Raw genomic sequence first — 21,376 nt, forward strand, 5'->3', positions numbered from 1 at the left:
ACAAGGGTAAGGTTGCTGACCTTATCTTGCCATCGCAGAGGGAGCAGAGGATGAAACATCTTCGGGAGGCCTTGCAGAAAAGGTCTGTGCAACGCGTTCCCAGAGACTGGGAGGTTACAAACTCCTGTTTCTGGACAACGTGTTGCTGAGGCTTCGGTCAGTCAAAGCGGTGGAGAAGGTGGCCGTCTGACCGATGCGTTCAGACAATTTTTTGGTTCGCAGCCCCAAGGTATGATCGGTTCCAGCAACCATCGCCAGCGTCTGTTTTACATGGTGCAGGAATACCTAGGGGCAAGATCAGACTTGGACACCTTTCCCACCGAAAATCCTCTGGGTTACTGGGTCTTGAGGATGGAACACTGGCCAGAGCTTGCACAGTATGCAATTGAGCTACTGGCCTGTCCTGCATCCAGCGTTCTTTCGGAACGCACATTCAGTGCTGCTGGAGGCGTGGTAACCAATCACAGGGTGCGTCTGTCCACTGACTCGGTCGATCGACTGACCTTCATAAAAATGAATGAGTCTTGGATCACCACCAGCTACCAAGCACCTGATGCTGATGTAACCGAATCATTTTTTTTGAAATCTCAGATCCCTTCAAAGACTGCCTATGCTGATGCTGAGTGACTATCCCTGAGTAATTATCCTCTTCCTCCTCAATCATCACGCTGATAGCTTGTAAGAACATTTTTGGTTCTGGGTGCCACCACCAGTGCCTAAGGCACAATTTTTCAGCCCCTGTTTAACAGGGGCGTGTAATTACGATTTTTGATGTAATACTTTGCAGCAGGGCTCGTTCCTGCATTCCAACTAGAGTGTCTGTGAGGGGTTGCAGTGTTGTGGCACCAGCACCAGTGCCTAAGGCCTAATTTTTCAGCTCCTGTTCAACAGGGGCATGTAATTACAATTCTTGATCTAATATTTCACAGCAGAGCCCTGTGAGGGCTTACAGTGTTGTGGCCACAGCAACACCTAAGGCCCAAATTTCTGCTGAGTATATAGGGCAGGACCCTACTTTCAAACAACTAACTTACAAACGACTCCTACTTGCAAACGGAAGGAGACAACAGGAAGTGAAATCTACCCCTAGGAAGGGAAATTCTCTCCTGTAAGAGTTAATATGGGAAAAGCATTTCTCCTTTCCACTGATGCTTTCCAATCCATTGGGACAAAAAGTGAGGTGAAATCTTCTGAAGAGGAGGAAAGACAGCAAAACAAATGTCACAGGGGTGATAACCCTTCCCTATGTTTTCCAAAAAGCTTAAAAAAGATTTTTTGGCTGGAGCTAAACACGTTAAAAATGTACCCGTTCAAAATTACAAAGAGATTCTACTTAAAAACAAACCTACAGCCTGTATACTGCTGTTCAGAGTATATAGGGCCTGGTGGCCCCACACCTTTCCTTATTTTAATTTGGGTGCGGGGTTCCCCTTAATATCCATACAAGACCCAAAGGGCCTGGTAATGGACTGGGGGGTACCCATGCCGTTTGTCTCACTGATTTTCATCCATATTGCCAGGACCCGACATTACATTAAACCCGCAAGCAGTTTTAAATGAGATTTTTTCCTTTAAAAATGACATTTGGTGCAGGGACTGTTCTAAACACGGGAAACACGCGTCACTTTACAGGCATACTATAGACACCCCTCAGGCACGATATTTAAAGGAATATTTCACTTTTTTTTTTTTACTTTAAGCATCATTAAAATCACTGCTCCCGAAAAAACGGCCGTTTTTAAAAGTTTTTTTTGCATTGATATATGTCCCCTGGGGTAGGACCCGGGTCCCCAAACCCTTTTTAGGACAATACCATGCAAATTAGCCTTTAAAATGAGCACTTTTGATTTCGAACGTTCGAGTCCCATAGACGTCAATGGGGTTCTAACGTTCGTGCGAACTTTCGGTCCGTTCGCAGGTTCTGGTGCGAACCAAACCGGGGGGTGTTCGGCTCATCCCTAGTTATGAGTCATAAGTCATGCATCCTGTCCCATGACCTACAAAACAGAGAACAGATATATGTAGAGTACAGTGCTTGTGCAAGCATCTTTCTAAGCATTCTTTTATAGTTGCAGATTTAAGTATCTTGTATACTGAAATGGCAGAGCATATCAAAGCACATCAGTCACAATGGTCTGGGCATATTACTACAGTCTACAAATTAATAAAAAGCAAAAAAAAGGACATAAAAAGCAATTGTCATACAAAATATATGAATATGCATTACATATTGAACATATAATAGAATAACAGCATGATATCTAACCATGTTTCTTGAGATGTTGACAAGAATGCATCCGGTTAAAAGAAATGGGGAGAGGTATTCCGCTGCCCCAGATCAGCCACGATGGAAAAATCAGGGAGGTTAGATATGATGGGCCCAAACCAAAAGAGAGATCACACACAGAGGGCGTCTAACCTCTAACTAAAAAAAGGGGGGGGGGGGTTTGGCCATACTGTAGGCCGGGCAAACCCTCCAACAGTCTATAGTAAAAACATGAGGAATGAAAAAGAAACATCAGAAGGAGTATCCATTTATAAATACATAATGGTTTCAAAATGGGGTTGTATAATCTACTATAGAAAAAGATTAGTCCAGTGAAAAACACACACCTTCTTGTAGACTTTAAGTTGATAACCTGCAGATTTTGAAACAGCATGTGTTCCAGACACAGGGAAAAAAGGAACAAGCGGTACCTCACAGATCTACAAGGCAATATAATAATTAATATATAACGCACAAGATAGTGTGCAAAAATTTAAGAATGCATATCCTTAGAATGTTAGACAGCATTACTATTCAAAAAATATATATATAAATGAGATTGGAAAAATAAAAAAAAATAAAAATAACAAGCAAAAAGCTACAGAGCTGATTGTTACCTCTGGTCTGGGATCACTGTTGCTTCATCTGCAAGGTTCTGGCTGCAGCATAGGACTGAACACTAAGGTGTTAGTCTTATATGCATTGTGTCCTGCTAATTAGTTTGATCTTTATCAGCTGTACTGAGCTGTCAGAGAGATGACCAGGATGATTGTGCAGCTGAAGGGAGGAGAATATCCTCCCATTCACTCCTTCTTGGTATGAGCCTGCCCTCTTGTACAAGCTAGGTGTGCATGGGGACAAGGGAGGAGGAGGCGCCCTCTGAATCTATGGCACAGAGGTCCGCCCCCAGACATCAGCTCAGCAAAAATTGCAGGGATGATGGCGGCGCTGATGATCAGTGTCATGACGTCATCCACCCGGAGAAATGGGGCGGAGGCGTGTTGTCTAGGTGACCGGCGTCCACGTCAGAGACCCGCGGTGCACAATGGGCGCCATGGCAATGGGCGCCATGGCAATGGGCGACGCTCGGCCAAAGTGGCGCGGCCCTAGTGTGAAAGGGTTCTTAAAAACAAAAGATCAAACAAAAACATTTTTAATCTTTTTGCTTTAAAAAACCCCAAAAATTGGTTATTTGCACCTTTAGACCAGAAGTGACATCATGACGTCACTCTGGTCCTCCAAGGCCATAGAGGCAATCAGAGATGATCTGGTCTCTGGTAGCCTCTGTGACCAGCCAACCGCTCCATCAGATCATTTCTCAGGCACGTCAGTGTAAACGGTAAGCCCGAGTGGCAGGGGGAACTTCCTATTCCTCCGCTTTGGAAAGCGATCCAGTGGCTAATGAGCCACTCGGACCGCTTTCATAAGAAAGCCAGCCACTGGCTGAAAAAGAAAAAAAATACTGGGGTTATGGGTGACAACTTTAACCATAACCCTGGTAAATCACTTGCAAACCGCAACATATATATACATATTTGGGTTGGCAATTGGCTATGCAGAGCTGCACCTGATTTGGCACTGTGGCCAGTTTTGGTAAATCAACCTCAATGCCTCATATTATATCTATACCTTTTATTTTTAATGTCTGTCAGAAAGACAACATTAGTATTTTTATTATATAAACATATAATGGTCAATAATAATAATAATATGCCTGATAAGGTACCAATGTTTCTAAAAACTTGTATTAGTTTTCTGAGTTAGTTAATAATTTATAACATTTTAACAAACTGTCTACAAGAGCCTTTAATGGTCAATTTGTTTTCACTGTTCTGTTAAATCTACTAAAGGCTGGTATGTTAGAAGATCCTGTTATTGATTGAATACACTTTTTTTATGCCTATCTGCTCATATAGTAAATCCATATATAGGTATCAGAGATGCTGCCACTGATGACGACACGTGTCAAAACATGTTAAGAAGAGCCATGCTCTGAGTGAAGTTCCCTGCACAGTAGGGATGAGCTTTGTGTTCGAGTCAAACCCATGTTCGACTCGAACATTGTCTGTTCGACCGTTCGCTGAATTGTGGACGATATGGGCCGTTCGCGCCAAATTCGAGTGGCGCATCACGGTCCATAATTCACTGCGGCATCGCAGTCCATTACTGGCTGATGATTGGCCAAGCATGCACTATGACCCGCATTCTTGGACAATCACAGTGCCCTCTGCACAGAGAGCTGTAATTGGCCAAAGCCAGGGTGGCTTTGGCCAGTTATGGCTCAGGGGGTTTAGTACACACCCCACACTATATAAGGCCGCCTGCACGTCGGCCCTGTGTAGTGTGTTCCGGTGTTGAGAGACAGAGACAGAGAGACAGTGTCATTTGATTTAAGTTAGATAGATTAGGCAGGACAGTCAGTCCATTAGCTGCACTTGCAGTGCAGTGTATTGTGTATATATATGCATCCCAGGTGTTGTGTGTGTGTGTATATATATATATATATATATATATATACATATATATATACATATATATATATATATATATATATATATACATATATATATATATATATATATATATATATATATATATATATATATATATATATATATATATATATATATATATATATACACTGTATTCAGTTTAGCTAGATCTGTTCCTGTTATTATCTTCCTACTGACAGGCAGGCAGGTGTTGTTACAGTATTTGAAGAAAATTGCTGGTGTTCTTCTGATCCTATTAGTCCTATTAGCTACAGTATTTACAGTTAGTGTAGTGCGACCTCTGCACAGTGTTCAGCTAAAGCTACCTGTAGAAGATTGGTGGTGTTTTTCTGATCCTATCACTACCGCAGGCAGCTAGATTATTTTTTAGTGTAGTGCGACCTCTGCACAGTGTTCAGCTAAAGCTACAAGTTAGTGTAGTGAGACTTCTGCACAGTGTTCAGCTAAAGCTACAAGTTTGTGTAGTGCGACTTCTGCATAGTGTTCAGCTAAAGCTACAAGTTAGTGTAGTGCGACCTCTGCACAGTGTTCAGCTAAAGCTACAAGTTAGTGTACTGCGACCTCTGCACGGTGTTCAGCTAAAGCTACAAGTTAGTGTAGTGCGACCTCTGCACAGTGTTCAGCTAAAGCTACAAGTTAGTGTAGTGCGACCTCTGCACAGTGTTCAGCTAAAGCTACCTGTAGAAGGTTGGTGTTGTTTTCCTGATCCTATCACTACCCAGGCAGCTACATTATTTACACGTTAGTGTAGTGCGACCTCTGCACAGTGTTCAGCTAAAGCTACCTGTAGAAGGTTGGTGGTGTTTTCCTGATCCCATCACTACCACAGGCAGCTACATTATTTACACGTTAGTGTAGTGTGATCTCTGCACAGTGTTCAGCTAAAGCTACAAGTTAGTGTAGTGCGACCTCTGCACAGTGTTCAGCTAAAGCTACAAGTTAGTGTAGTGCGACCTCTGCACAGTGTTCAGCTAAAGCTACAAGTTAGTGTAGTGCGACCTCTGCACAGTGTTCAGCTAAAGCTACCTGTACAAGATTGGTGGTGTTTTTCTGATCCTATCACTACCGCAGGCAGCTACATTATTTTTTAGTGTAGTGCGACCTCTGCACAGTGTTCAGCTAAAGCTACAAGTTAGTGTAGTGCGACCTCTGCACAGTGTTCAGCTAAAGCTACAAGTTAGTGTAGTGCGACCTCTGCACAGTGTTCAGCTAAAGCTACAAGTTAGTGTAGTGCGACCTCTGCACAGTGTTCCGCTAAAGCTACAAGTTAGTGTAGTTCGACCTCTGCACAGTGTTCAGCTAAAGCTACAAGTTAGTGTAGTGTGACCTCTGCACAGTGTTCAGCTAAAGCTACCTGTAGAAGGTTGGTGTTGTTTGCCTGATCCTATCACTACCACAGGCAGCTACATTATTTACACGTTAGTGTAGTGCGACCTCTGCACAGTGTTCAGCTAAAGCTACCTGTAGAAGGTTGGTGGTGTTTTCCTGATCCTATCACTACCGCAGGCAGCTACAATATTTACACGTTAGTGTAGTGTGGCCCCTGCACAGTGTTCAGCTAAAGCTACAAGTTAGTGTAGTGCAACCTCTGCACAGTGTTCAGCTAAAGCTACAAGTTAGTGTAGTGCGACCTCTGCACAGTGTTCAGCTAAAGCTACAAGTTGATGTAGTGCGACCTCTGCACAGTGTTCAGCTAAAGCTACCTGTAGAAGGTTGGTGTTGTTTTCCTAATCCTATCACTACCGCAGGCAGCTACATTATTTACACGTTAGTGTAGTGCGACCTCTGCACAGTGTTCAGCTAAAGCTACCTGTAGAAGGTTGGTGGTGTTTTCCTGATCCTATCACTACCGCAGGCAGCTACATTATTTACACATTAGTGTAGTGCGACCTCTGCACAGTGTTCAGCTAAAGCTACAAGTTAGTGTAGTGCGACCTCTGCACAGTGTTCAGCTAAAGCTACAAGTTAGTGTAGTGCGACCTCTGCACAGTGTTCAGCTAAAGCTACAAGTTAGTGCAGTGCGACCTTTGCACAGTGTTCAGCTAAAGCTACCTGTAGAAGTTTGGTGTTGTTTTCCTAATCCTATCACTACCGCAGGCAGCTACATTATTTACACGTTAGTGTAGTGCGACCTCTGCACAGTGTTCAGCTAAAGCTACCTGTAGAAGGTTGGTGGTGTTTTCCTGATCCCATCACTACCGCAGGCAGCTACATTATTTACACGTTAGTGTAGTGCGACCTCTGCACAGTGTTCAGCTAAAGCTACAAGTTAGTGTAGTGCGACCTCTGCACAGTGTTCAGCTAAAGCTACAAGTTAGTGTAGTGCGACCTCTGCACAGTGTTCAGCTAAAGCTACAAGTTAGTGTAGTGCGACCTCTGCACAGTGTTCAGCTAAAGCTACCTGTACAAGATTGGTGGTGTTTTTCTGATCCTATCACTACCGCAGGCAGCTACATTATTTTTTAGTGTAGTGCGACCTCTGCACAGTGTTCAGCTAAAGCTACAAGTTAGTGTAGTGCGACCTCTGCACAGTGTTCCGCTAAAGCTACAAGTTAGTGTAGTTCGACCTCTGCACAGTGTTCAGCTAAAACTACAAGTTAGTGTAGTGCGACCTCTGCACAGTGTTCAGCTAAAGCTACAAGTTAGTATAGTGCGACCTCTGCACAGTGTTCAGCTAAAGCTACAAGTTGATGTAGTGCGACCTCTGCACAGTGTTCAGCTAAAGCTACCTGTAGAAGGTTGGTGTTGTTTTCCTAATCCTATCACTACCGCAGGCAGCTACATTATTTACACGTTAGTGTAGTGCGACCTCTGCACAGTGTTCAGCTAAAGCTACCTGTAGAAGGTTGGTGGTGTTTTCCTGATCCTATCACTACCGCAGGCAGCTACATTATTTACACGTTAGTGTAGTGTGACCTCTGCACAGTGTTCAGCTAAAGCTACAAGTTAGTGTAGTGGGACCTCTGTGCAGTGTTCAGCTAAAGCTACAAGTTAGTGTAGTGCGACCTCTGCACAGTGTTCAGCTAAAGCTACCTGTAGAAGGTTGATGTTGTTTTCCTGATCCTATCACTACCACAGGCAGCTACATTATTTACACATTAGTGTAGTGCGACCTCTGCACAGTGTTCAGCTAAAGCTACAAGTTAGTGTAGTGTGACCTCTGCACAGTGTTCAGCTTAAGCTACAAGTTAGTGTAGTGCGACCTCTGCACAGTGTTCAGCTAAAGCTACTAGTTACTGTAGTGCGATCTCTGCACAGTGTTCAGCTAAAGCTACCTGTAGAAGGTTGGTGTTGTTTTCCTAATCCTATCACTACCGCAGGCAGCTACATTATTTACACGTTAGTGTAGTGCGACCTCTGCACAGTGTTCAGCTAAAGCTACCTGTAGAAGGTTGGTGGTGTTTTCCTGATCCTATCACTACCGCAGGCAGCTACATTATTTACACGTTAGTGTAGTGTGACCTCTGCACAGTGTTCAGCTAAAGCTACAAGTTAGTGTAGTGCGACCTCTGCACAGTGTTCAGCTAAAGCTACAAGTTAGTGTAGTGCGACCTCTGCACAGTGTTCAGCTAAAGCTACCTGTAGAAGGTTGGTGGTGTTTTCCTGATCCAATCACTACCGCAGGCAGCTACAATATTTACACGTTAGTGTAGTGTGACCTCTGCACAGTGTTCAGCTAAAGCTACAAGTTAGTGTAGTGGGACCTCTGCACAGTGTTCAGCTAAAGCTACAAGTTAGTGTAGTGCGACCTCTGCACAGTGTTCAGCTAAAGCTACCTGTAGAAGGTTGATGTTGTTTTCCTGATCCTATCACTACCACAGGCAGCTACATTATTTACACATTAGTGTAGTGCGACCTCTGCACAGTGTTCAGCTAAAGCTACAAGTTAGTGTAGTGCCACCTCTGCACAGTGTTCAGCTTAAGCTACAAGTTAGTGTAGTGCGATCTCTGCACAGTGTTCAGCTAAAGCTACTAGTTACTGTAGTGCGACCTCTGCACAGTGTTAAGCTAAAGCTACCTGTAGAAGGTTGGTGTTGTTTTCCTAATCCTATCACTACCGCAGGCAGCTACATTATTTACACGTTAGTGCAGTGCGACCTCTGCACAGTGTTCAGCTAAAGCTACCTGTAGAAGGTTGGTGGTGTTTTCCTGATCCTATCACTACCACAGGCAGCTACATTATTTACACGTTAGTGTAGTGTGACCTCTGCACAGTGTTCAGCTAAAGCTACAAGTTAGTGTAGTGCGACCTCTGCACAGTGTTCAGCTAAAGGTACCTGTAGAAGGTTGGTGGTGTTTTCCTGATCCAATCACTACCGCAGGCAGCTACAATATTTACACGTTAGTGTAGTGTGACCTCTGCACAGTGTTCAGCTAAAGCTACAAGTTAGTGTAGTGGGACCTCTGGACAGTGTTCAGCTAAAGCTACAAGTTAGTGTAGTGCGACCCCTGCACAGTGTTCAGCTAAAGCTACAAGTTAGTGTAGTGTGACCTCTGCACAGTGTTCAGCTAAAGCTACCTGTAGAAGGTTGGTGTTGTTTTCCTGATCCTATCACTACCGCAGGCAGCTACATTATTTACACGTTAGTGTGGTGCAACGTCTGCACAGTGTTCAGCTAAAGCTACCTGTAGAAGGTTGGTGGTGTTTTCCTGATCCTATCACTACCGCAGGCAGCTACATTATTTACACGTTAGTGTAGCGCGACCTCTGCACAGTGTTCAGCTAAAGCTACAAGTTAGTGTAGTGCGACCTCTGCACAGTGTTCAGCTAAAGCTACCTGTAGAAGGTTGGTGGTGTTTTCCTGATCCTACCACTACCGCAGGCAGCTACATTATTTACACGTTAGTGTAGTGTGACCTCTGCACAGTGTTCAGCTAAAGCTACAAGTTAGTGCGACCTCTGCACAGTGTTCAGCTAAAGCTACCTGTAGAAGATTGGTGGTGTTCTCATACTAATAATACTACAGGCAGCCAGTTGATTTTGCTAGCTGCAGTATCAGTATATATATATATATATATATATATATATATATATATATCCCAGCTTAGTGCAGCTACATCTCACTGCAGACCATTAGTATGTCTGGAAGGCCAAGAAGGAGAGGCAGACAGTCACAAGCCAATAAAAGAGGGCAAGCAGGCTCTGTGTCTAAAGGCAACAGTGTTGGTCATGGACACGGTGCATCCTCATTAGCACGTGGCCGTGGGACACGCTTGGCCTTTTTTTTGGCAGCTGGCCGTGTTGAGCCGCAACGTGCGGAAGACTTGGTCGAGTGAATGACCAAGCCATCCTCATCCTCCTCATCTTCTCTCACCCATGCTCAGGGTACTTTGTCTGGCAAAGCAGCTGCCAACGCGGCCTCTTCCCTCGGCTCAATGGCATCAGTGACTCCTTCCCTAGCCCCACCATGTCCTCCTGAGGAGTCCCTCGAACTGTTTGACCACAGTGTTGGGTACATGCTCCAGGAGGATGCCTAGTGTTTAGAAGGCTCTGATGATGATAATGAGCTAGATGAAGCCAGTAACGTGAGCATGGACAGAGGGGGTGCCCAAGAAGGACAGTAATCTGGCAGTCATGTTCCCCCTGCTGCAGCATACTGCCAGGTTTGCTCCAGTGATGAGGAGGGAGGGGATGATGAGGTCACTGACTCAACGTGGGTGCCTGATAGGAGGGAGGAGGAGGAGGCACATCACCAACGAGGCAGGATGCCCTCCAGGGGCCAGCCTAAGGGCAGCACACCGACTGCATCACACCTCAGAGCTCCGCATGTGCAGGGCGCTGCTGTCTCTGCGCATTATTCCAAAAGTTCTTTGGTGTTGGCCTTTTTTGAGACGAGTGCATCAGATGGCACCGCTGTTATTTGCAACATATGTCTCAAGTGTATCTCGCGTGGCCAAAACATCTCCCGCTTGGGCACCACATGCTTGACCAGACATATGTTGACCTGCCATGCAGTTCGTTGGCAAGCGTACCTAAAAGACCCACACCAAAAAACAAAGAGGACCTCTCCTTACTCCTCATACCTTCAGTCCTCTCTGAGACCTGCACTGAGAGGAATGAAGGTGTAGAATTAGGTGTGTCACAGCCAAGTACTTACGGACAATCTGCTATCGGTACAGCGATGTCAGATTGTAGCAGGCAAATTTCCCTACCCCAGCTGCTGCACCGCAAAAAGAAGTTCGCTCCCAGCCATCCACATGCCCAGCGGTTGAATGCTAGGTTGGCAAAATTGCTAGCACTTCAAATGCTACCTTTTCAGTTGGTAGACTCTGCCCCCTTCCATGAGTTTGTGGAATGTGCGGTTCCTCAGTGGCAGGTTCCCAAACGCCACTTTTTCTCATGGAAGGTGATTCCGGCTCTCTACCGGCATGTGGAAGGCAATGTCTTGGCCTCGCTGGACAGGGCGGTCAGTGGTAAGGTGCATATTACCGCCGACTCATGATCCAGCAGGCATGGACAGGGACGTTACCTAAGTTTCACGGTGCATTGGGTGACTCTTCTGGCAGCTGGGAAGGATGCAGGACAAGGTGCAAGTAGTGTTGGAGGTTGTTCTGCCACCATGCCTCCAAAATGCCACTACTAGTGATTCTGACACACCTCTCTCCTCCACCCCCTCTTCTTCCTGTGCTTTGTCCTCGGAACCAGCGGTGCTCTGTAGGCATTGAAGGGGCTACGCAAGTACGCAGGCCAAAAGATGCCATGCGGTGCTTGAGCTGGTGTGCTTGGGGGACAGGAGCCACACTGAGGCAGAGGTTCTATCACTGAAAAATAAAAAACAAAAAGAATTGCGCTAATAAATTACAAAAAGTGCATAGAAACTGTGAAAACAGTGTCAAATCCAAATAAACTAAAATATAAATGAACTAGGGAATACGGTGGCATCAAGGGTTAACCACCCATGCAACCTAAAAGTCCAAAACTGAGTGGATATAATATTAGGTGGTGGCAACTAAATAAAGCCACCGATATGAAAGAAAGTCCAAGTGAATATAGAATATTCCTCCGTGAAAAGCAGTCCACCACCAAGAATGGAAGGGGTCACTCCTTACCGGAAAGCCATGATCCCCCACTACAGAGGATCACAACTTGCAAAACAGCTGAAACTTGCGACTGGAACTTGCATCGGTATCCACTACGAGGTCATCAAATCATCAGGGGTTATGGACCAGGTGTTAAAAAAAAAAGCCATATAATTCTGTCTTTGGAGATGCTCCCTTACTTCCTGTTGTCACCTCATTCACACACACAGAAGCAGCTTTCTCCCTCCTGTCATTCTCTCCCAACTTCCTGGTCTCTGGGTGATGATGTCACACTGGACATCCTGTGTGACCTCCAAAAGGAATTTAACCTGCCCAAGAACCGCCTAATCTGTGGCATGCCCACCAGGTGGAACTCAACGTTGGCCATGCTGCAGCGGCTGCACACGCAGCAGAGGGCCATCAATTTATACCTGTGCGACTATGGCACCAGCCAGGGTCAGGGGAGCTTGTTTTTTTCCCCACGCCAGTGGGCCATGATCAGGGATGCATGCACTGTCCTGTCACCATTTGAGGAGGCCACGAGGATGGTTAGCAGTGACAGTGCATGCATCAGTGACACTGTCCCCCTTGTCCACCTGTTCGAGCACACGCTGCTTGGAATAATGGACAGGGAACTTGAGGCAGAACATAGGCAGGAAGAGGAGGATCTCCTTAGCTCTCAAGGCCCCCTTTATCCAGACAGTGTTCCTGCATGCCCGCCGATCACACTGTGTCAGTATGAAGATGGAGCCTGGCACTCAGCATCAGCAGCAGTTTTTATGGGATCATTTACAGTCCCAAGAAACACATGGACTTGTATGTGGCTGGGAAGAGGTGGCTGCGGATCATGTCGTCCTTAGTGACCCAGAGGACTCTGGACTGAATGCCTCAGCAAACCTATGCTGCATGGCCTCCCTGATCCTGCAAAGCCTGCAGAAGGATCATTGTATTCGTGGTATCAAGGAGAAGGAACAATACTGGCTGGCAACCCTCCTTGATCCACGTTACAAGGGTAAGGTTGCGGACCTTATCTTGCCGTCTCAGAGGGAGCAGAGGATGAAATATCTTCGGGAGGCCTTGCAGAAAGGTCTGTGCAACGCGTTCCCAGAGACTGGGAGGTTACAAACTCCTGTTTCTGGACAACGTGTTGCTGAGGCTTCGGTCAGTCAAAGAAGGAGCGGTGGAAAATGAATCAGTCTTGGATCACCACCAGCTACCAAGCACCTGATGCTGATGTAACCAAATAATTTTTTTTGAAATGTCAGATCCCTTCAAAGACTGCCTATGCTGATGCTGAGTGACTATCCTGTTATGCTGAGTAATTATCCTCTTCCTCCTCAATGATCATGCTGATAACTTGTAAGAACATTTTTGGTTCTGGGCACCGCCACCAGTGCCTAAGGCCCAATTTTTCATCCCCATTTAACAGGGGCGTGTAATTACAATTTTTCATGCAATTCTTTGCAGCAGGGCTAGTTCCTGCACTCCAACTAGAGTATCTGTGAGGGGTTGCAGTGACGTGGCACCAGCACCAGTGCCTAAGGCCCTATTTTTCAGCCCCTGTTTAACAGGGGCGTGTAATTACAATTTTTGATGCAATTCTTTGCAGCAGGGCTAGTTCCTGCGCTCCAACTAGAGTATCTGTGAGGGGTTGCAGTGTTGTGGCACCAGCACCAGTGCTTAAGGCCCAATTTTTCAGCCCCTGTTCAACAGGGACATGTAATTACAATTCTTGATCTAATATTTCACAGCAGGGCCTGTTTCTGCGCCCACCAAGATTAACTGTGAGGGCTTACAGTGTTGTGGCACCAGCACCACCACCAAAGGCCCAATTTTTGGTTGAGGATCATGTGATCCTTATGCCCTGTACACACGATCAGAATTTTCGTCCAAAAACCTTGGATGGTTTTTCCGACAGAATTCCACTCAAGCTTGGCTTGCATACACACGGTCACACAAAAGTTCTCTGAACTTTCGACCGGCAAGAACGCGGTGAGGTACAACACGTACGACAGCACTAGAAAAGGGAAGTTCCATACAAAGCGCGCCACCCTTTGGGCTCCTTCTGCTAATCCAGACAGAGCGCTTCCGTCTCGTACTTGATTCTGAGCATGTGTTTTTTTGCGTATCGGAATTGCATACAGACTAATGGAATTTCCGATAGGAACTTTTTCCAGTGGGAAAATAGAGAAGCTGCTCCTTCTTGATCCACGTTACAAGGGCAAGGTTGCAGAACTTATCCAGCCTTTGCAGAGGGAGCAGAGGATGAAACATCTTCGGGAGGCTTAGCAGAAACGTTTGTGCAATGCGTTTCCAGAGCCTGGGAGGTTACAATTTCCTGGTGCTGGACAACGTGTTGCTGAGGCTTCGTTCAGTCACAGAAAGAGCGGTGGAGAAGGTGGCCGCCTGACCGATGCCTTTAGGCAATTCTTCAGTCCTCAGCGCCCAGGTCTGATCGGTTCCAGCAACCATTGCCAGCGTATGAATTACATGGTGCAGGAATATCTAGGGTCAAGATCAGATTAGGAGACCTTTCCACCAGAACATCCAATGGCAATTGAGCTACTGGCCTGTCCTGCATCCAGCGTTCTTTATGAACGCACATTCAGTGCTGCTGGAGGCTTTGTAACTGATCACAGAGTATGTCTGTCCACAGACTCTGTTGATCGGCTCGTATTCATAAAAATGAATCAGTCTTGGATCACCACCAGCTACCAAGCACCTGATGCTGATGTAACCAAATGATTTTTTTTGAAATGTCAGATCCCTTCAAAGACTGCCTATGCTGATGCTGAGTGACTATCCTGTTATGCTGAGTAATTATCCTCTTCCTCCTCAATGATCATGCTGATAACTTGTAAGAACATTTTTGGTTCTGGGCGCCGCCACCAGTGCCTAAGGCCCAATTTTTCAGCCCCATTTAACAGGGGCGTGTAATTACAATTTTTCATGCAATTCTTTGCAGCAGGGCTAGTTCCTGCACTCCAACTAGAGTATCTGTGAGGGGTTGCAGTGATGTGGCACCAGCACCAGTGCCTAAGGCCCAATTTTTCAGCCCCTGTTTAACAGGGGCGTGTAATTACAATTTTTGATGCAATTCTTTGCAGCAGGGCTAGTTCCTGCGCTCCAACTAGAGTATCTGTGAGGGGTTGCAGTGTTGTGGCACCAGCACCAGTGCTTAAGGCCCAATTTTTCAGCCCCTGTTCAACAGGGACATGTAATTACATTTCTTGATCTAATATTTCACAGCAGGGCCCGTTTCTGCGCCCACCAAGATTAACTGTGAGGGCTTACAGTGTTGTGGCACCAGCACCACCACCAAAGGCCCAATTTTTCTGCCCCTGTTCAACAGGGGCATGTAATTACAATTCTTGATCTAATATTTCACAGCAGGGCCCTGTGAGGGCTTACAGTGTTGTGGCCACAACAACACCTAAGGCCCAAATTTCTGCTGAGTATATAGGGCAGGCCCCTACTTTCAAACATCCAACTTACAAACGACTCCTACTTGCAAGACTACTGTACCTGTAAGAGTTAATATGGGGAAAAACTTTTCTCCTTTACAATGATGCTTTATCACCAATCCTTGTTTCACTATAAACCCCAAATTTTCAAAAAACATTTGTCATTGGGACAAAAAGTGAGGTGAAATCTTCTGAAGAGGAGCACAGACAGCAAAACAAATGTCACAGGGGTGATAACCCTTCCCTATGTTTTCCAAAAAGCTTAAAATAGATTTTTTGGCTGGAGCTAAACACGTTAAAAATGTACCAGTTCAAAATTACAAACAGATTCTACTTAGCAACAAACTTACAGTCCCTGTCTTGTTTCCACCGCCTGTATACTGCTGTTCAGAGTATGTAGGGCCTGGGGGCCCCACACCTTTCCTTTTTTAATTTGGGTGCGGGGTTCCCCTTAATATCCATACAAGACCAAAAGGGCCTGGTAATAGACTGGGGGGTACCCATGCCGTTTGTCTCACTGATTTTCATCCATATTGCCAGGAACTGCCATTACATTAAAGCCTCAAGCAGTTTTAAATGACTTTTATTCCTTTAAAAATGTCATTTTGTGCAGGGACTGTTCTAAGCACGGGAAACACGCGCCACTTTACAGGCATACTATAGACATCCCCCAGGTATGATATTTAAAGGAATATTTCACTTTTTTTTTTTTTACTTTAAGCATCATTAAAATCACTGCTCCCGAAAAGACGGCCATTTTTAAAACTTTTTTTTGCATTGATACATGTCCCCTGGGGCAGGACCCGGGTCCCCAAACCCTTTTTTTAGGACAATACCATGCAAATTAGCCTTTAAAATGAGCACTTTTGGTTTCAAACGTTCGAGTCCCATAGACGTCAATGGGGTTCTAATGTTCGTGCAAATTTTCGGTCCGTTCGCAGGTTCTGGTGCGAACCGAACCGGGGGGTGTTCGGCTCATCCCTACTGCACAGCCTGTGTTCGTGGCTGGAGCCAGAACCTTTACCTGTCTATGTGAATACCTCCTTAATGTTGGGATAACACATGGCAATGTGAGTGTACTTATTATGGTTTTTATGAATAAATAATGGATTGTTTTATGCTATGAAACCTTTCTTTCTATTTTTTTACTTTATGGCAAATGGTCTGGAACTGTGAGAATCTTGCAAGCCCAATAATGAACAGAGTGGATCCATTTATCCATTGTTGGCTGTTAAAGATTGCATAGAGCTCCAACAGGATTGGAAATGGATTGCATTGTGTATGACAAAGGAACACATTTTTACATTGTATTTTAGGTTGTGTTGAAGGAGGTGAGCCATTTACCTAAAGAGGTGAAGGACACTGGGTGCTTTAACATTACACTTTTAGGCAAAGAGAATTTTGTTTGCATTTATTTAATTTTATTTTATATTTTTTGCACATATTACACTTGATAGTGGACATTTCAGGGAAAAGGGTGTGTGTTATACACCGATAAATACAGTAATTTATTTATTTGGTCTGTTATAATGGGAACAATTCAATAAAAAGTATTTTTGAAAAAAAAATTCTCAAATATGTGTTGACTGATAGACTATAAAATAATCAATCTGGTTCATGTGCCAATCTGATAATGGAGATCAGGCAGACTGATAATTTTACTCCATAGTCACACCTGTCCTAGGCTGGCACATTCTGCAGGGATCTGGAACTGCTGTATAATGCAAACTATTGGTTGATTTACCAAAGGCAAGTAGGCTGTTCACATTGCAAGGGAATTATAACAAGGGCATAGTGAATGTAGTGACATTTCACTTTGCAAAAAATACCCAATCACATTCAAGAGAAATGAAACATAATTTTTGAATGCACAGGATTGGATGATGGAATTGAGCAGAACTTCACCTCATTCTCTAAGCTCTGTGAAGAATTAATTTACAAAATGCAACTTTCTTTGCAAAGTGAACAGTCTACCTACCAAATCAACCCCAATGCCTCAGCCATTTGCACTGGATATTGCCTGTTACTCATATGTACGCTTAATAGGCTTGATTGTGGTAGTAGTGATGGATAGAGGGGGTCTTTGTTTGTATCTAAAGGAAAGTGATCTTTCAATTTCAAACATTTTATAAATAACTGGAGTATACCTTAAAGGTAACATGTGTGCCTTGAGATGGCGGAGATGCATGCCCTGGAGGAAAGAATGGTGATAGAAGAAGGGTTCAAGGAACAAATATTAAACATATGGGCTAAATGGGAAGAGTTCAGAGCCTCTTCGAGGCTTCTGAGGATGACATAGAATTCTAATGGATCATAACAGGAGGGCTTTTTTTTAAATTTTTTGTTGTTGTTGTTGTGGTTTGTTGGTATGAATGGGTATAATTGAGTAGCGAGAGAGGATAGAGGGTGGGGGGTAGGTTTAAATTATTGAATTTACATCCTTGAATTAATTTTGTAGTTTAAAGGAAAAAGAAAATTGAATAACTGTTCTGATAAAGAATTATAGAATTGTCTCATGTTATGGATGTGTATCTGTCTTATAATTTGTTGTTAAAAATGTTTTGATAAATAAAGATTGTAAAAAAAAAAAGGTAACATTTATATATTCGCCATCAATCAACTTGCTGGTATTGTCCCAAGAATCAAAGGAACCAATATTGTTTATTGCTAAGGAATATTAATGACATGCAATGACTGACAATGTTTTTCTTATAGCTGCTATTATTTCCTTATTTCGTACACTGTAGATGAGAGGATTTAGCATTGGTGTTACCACAGTATAAAAGAGGGCTACAACTCTGTCCTGTTCGGGGGAGTAGCTGGAAGGAGGACGTAAGTGCATGAACAACACTGTTACATAGAAAAGGAAGACTACAGCAAGGTGGGAGGCACAAGTAGAGAAAGCTTTTTGCTTTAGTTTGGCAGATTTTATATTTAGAATGGTCAAGGTGATGAAGAGATAAGATGCAAGTATTAGCACCAAGGTGCCTCCAATTACTACTATAGCTGCAACATACTCCAAGATCTTATTGAACCAAATATCTGCACAGGCCAAATGAAGTAAAGGTGGCATCTCACAGAAAAAATGTTCAATATTGTTGGATTTACAGAAAGGCAACCCAAAAGTATAAAGCGTAAGATGTACAGGAACAGCAAAGCTCACAGTCCAACATCCAGCAGCCAGATAAAAACACAGTTTTTGGTCCATGATCATGTGGTATTGCAGAGGTTTACAGATGGCATTGTATCTGTCAAAAGCCATAATAGTCAAGATTAAACATTCTGAAGCAATTAAAGATGCATGAAAATATAACTGCATTGCACATCCCAAAAAGGAAATGCTCCTATCCTGTGACAGGGTGTTTGCTAACATTTTGGGCACCACAGTTGTGGAATAAAAAATATCGATAGCAGCAAGATTAGTCAGAAAAAAGTACATAGGTGTCTGGAGATGGGGATTAAGTTTTACTGTAATGATCAGTAAAAGATTTCCTAATGATGTCACCATGTACATCAAGCAAAGCAGCATGAAAAAGACAATTTGCAGACTATAGACAGAAGAGAGTCCAAGAAGAATAAATTTCCCTACACTTGTTTGGTTTGAGTTTTTCAATTTACCATACAACTCCATTTCTGGTTATGGAGATATTTGATGATGGAAACTCTTGCATTCCTACAAAAATGTTTAGCTATGACAGTTAGTTATACCAAGAAAATAGTCCTATCAAACAAACTCGGGTAAAATATAGTAATATTATCAAGTTATTGTACCTGAAATTCTTCAATTTTCCAAGAAAGAGCCCTTGTGGAGTAAAGTGATAGTGGTATAGCTACTCTCATGCTCTGTTAATGTAAGCCACAATGAAAGAGATCAGATATTGTTTATCAAGAGTATATAACTATATATTTTTCCCAAAAGGGATTTTTTTTCATTGATTCAGTTCATTGTGGGAATTGCTTTGAAGATTTCAGATTCCCAATCCAATTGAAGTTTTCAAGTCTTCAAAAAGTATCTTCACAATTCTGAAAACGTTTTCTATTTATTTTCGAACACAACTTTAATTCTGTACTGTGTTAGGCTGGAATTACATGTGACAATTAAACAATTTATTTATCTATTTTCTTTTTCTACGCCTAAAACATAGAAGCAACACCCTTTCCCTAAAAAATAATAATAAAAAAAAATAGGTGGATTAACAAAATATTTTAATAAATGAAATTGAAAAAAGGGGTTAATGAAAATATATAAAATTCAAATATCATTTGAAATGCACAATAATTCACAATGTAAATACAATAATAAAACATACAGAACAGAATATATATATGCATGGGGAATACAAATACAGATAAATTAAGAAAATATCAGTCCAATAATATAAGATAAATATATATTTACAGTATATGTATATACTGTAGATACATATTGAGAGGAAAGTATTTCATTTAATAATATCCAACATAGGTTGGACTTGATGGACTTGTGTCTTTTTTCAACCTCACCTACTATGTAACTATGTATCTGGACTATTTACACAAATAACTATTCCCAGCTTTGGGAAGAATCAGGGTCTAATATATTTAAGAATATTTTTAAGTACATTAAGGTTATATTTAAGGATATTTTATCTCTTGGTCTTCAAGTCCCAGTTAGACTTGCTCTTTGGAATATGCTGTTTATGTTATTACGGTACTTGCACATGTAAACTGCAATATGTGGGCAGATCCATTCAAACCTTCAGGAGCAGGTTAAACAATCGTCGCAACATCAAGTTCGGCTTTCATGATCACAATTTATCTCATCATTTTGCGAATATACACATCAAAGACTTTAATCAAGTTACAGCCACCGTCATTCAGGAAATACCGCTGTCCGTCCAATATAATCTATCTGGGAGATGTGAAATTTAAAAAAAAAAATGAATACCCTTATACTGCTATTTTTAACCACTTAAGGACCGGACCATTATGCTGCTTTAACTGCTAATTACGCGGTCATGCAATGCTGTACCCAAACGAAATTTGCATCCTTTTCTTCTCACAGATAGAGCTTTCTTTTGATGGTATTTGATCACCTCTGCCGTTTTTATTTTTTGCGCTATACACGGAAAAAGACCGAAAATTTTGAAAAAAAATGCTATTTTCTACTTTTTGTCCTAAAAAAAATCCAATAAACTAAATTTTAGTCATACATTTAGGCCAAAATGTATTCGGCCACATGTCTTTGGTAAAAAAAAGTCAATAAGTGTATATTTATTGGTTTGCGCAAAAGTTATAGCGCCTACAAACTAGGGTACATTTTCTGGAATTTACACAGCCTTTAATTTATGACTGCCTATGTCGTTTCTTGAGGTGCTAAAATGGCAGGGCAGTACAAAACCCCCACAAATGACCCCATTTTGGAAAGTAGACACCCCAAGGAAATTGCTGAGAGGCATGTTGAGCCCATTGAATATTCATTTTTTTTTGTCCCAAGTGATTAAATAATGACAAAAAAAAAAAAAGAAAATTACAAAAAGTTGTCACTAAATGAAATATTGCTCACACAGGCCATGGGCATATGTGGAATTGCACCCCAAAATACATTTAGCTGCTTCTCCTGAGTATGGGGATACCACACGTGTGGAACTTTTTAGGAACCTAGCCACGTACTGGGCCCCGAAAACCAATCACTGCCTTCAGGATTTCTAAGGGTGTAAATTTTTTATTTTACTCTTCACTGCCTATCACAGTTTCGGAGGCCATGGAATGCCCAGGTGGCACAGACCCCCCCAAGTGACCCCATTTTGGAAAGCAGACACCCCAAGCTATTTGCTGAGAGGCATGGTGAGTATTTTGCAGCTCTCATTTGTTTTTGAAAATGAAGAAAGACAAGAAAAAAAAATGTTTTTCTTTTTTCAGTTTTCAAAACTTTGTGACAAAAAGTGAGGTCTGCAAAATACTCACTATACCTCTCAGCAAATAGCTTGGGGTGTCTACTTTCCAAAATGGGGTCATTTGTTTTTTTTTTTGCCACCTGGGCATTCCATGGCCTCCGAAACTGTGATAGGCAGTGAAGAGTGAAATAAAAAATTTACGCCCTTAGAAAGCCTGAAGGCGGTGCTTGGTTTTCG

The 21,376-nt window shown here is 43.0% G+C and overlaps 1 protein-coding gene across 1 annotated transcript; it reads right to left on the reverse strand.

Annotated features, from left to right (window-relative positions):
• Positions 1-17,940: 17,940 nt before the first annotated feature.
• Positions 17,941-18,894, reverse strand: LOC141116564 (olfactory receptor 5F1-like). The gene has a single exon (XM_073608961.1). The coding sequence runs from the start codon at positions 18,892-18,894 to the stop codon at positions 17,941-17,943; it is 954 nt and encodes a 317-aa protein (XP_073465062.1).
• Between the last annotated feature and the right edge of the window lie 2,482 nt (positions 18,895-21,376).

The sequence above is a fragment of the Aquarana catesbeiana genome, linkage group LG13, assembly GCF_042186555.1.
Source record: "Aquarana catesbeiana isolate 2022-GZ linkage group LG13, ASM4218655v1, whole genome shotgun sequence".
In the NCBI taxonomy this organism is placed as follows: domain Eukaryota; kingdom Metazoa; phylum Chordata; class Amphibia; order Anura; family Ranidae; genus Aquarana; species Aquarana catesbeiana.

Bases quoted from the DNA above. Each gene is read 5' to 3' on its own strand.
- LOC141116564 (XM_073608961.1), bottom strand. From the start codon at position 18,894: ATGGAGTTGTATGGTAAATTGAAAAACTCAAACCAAACAAGTGTAGGG.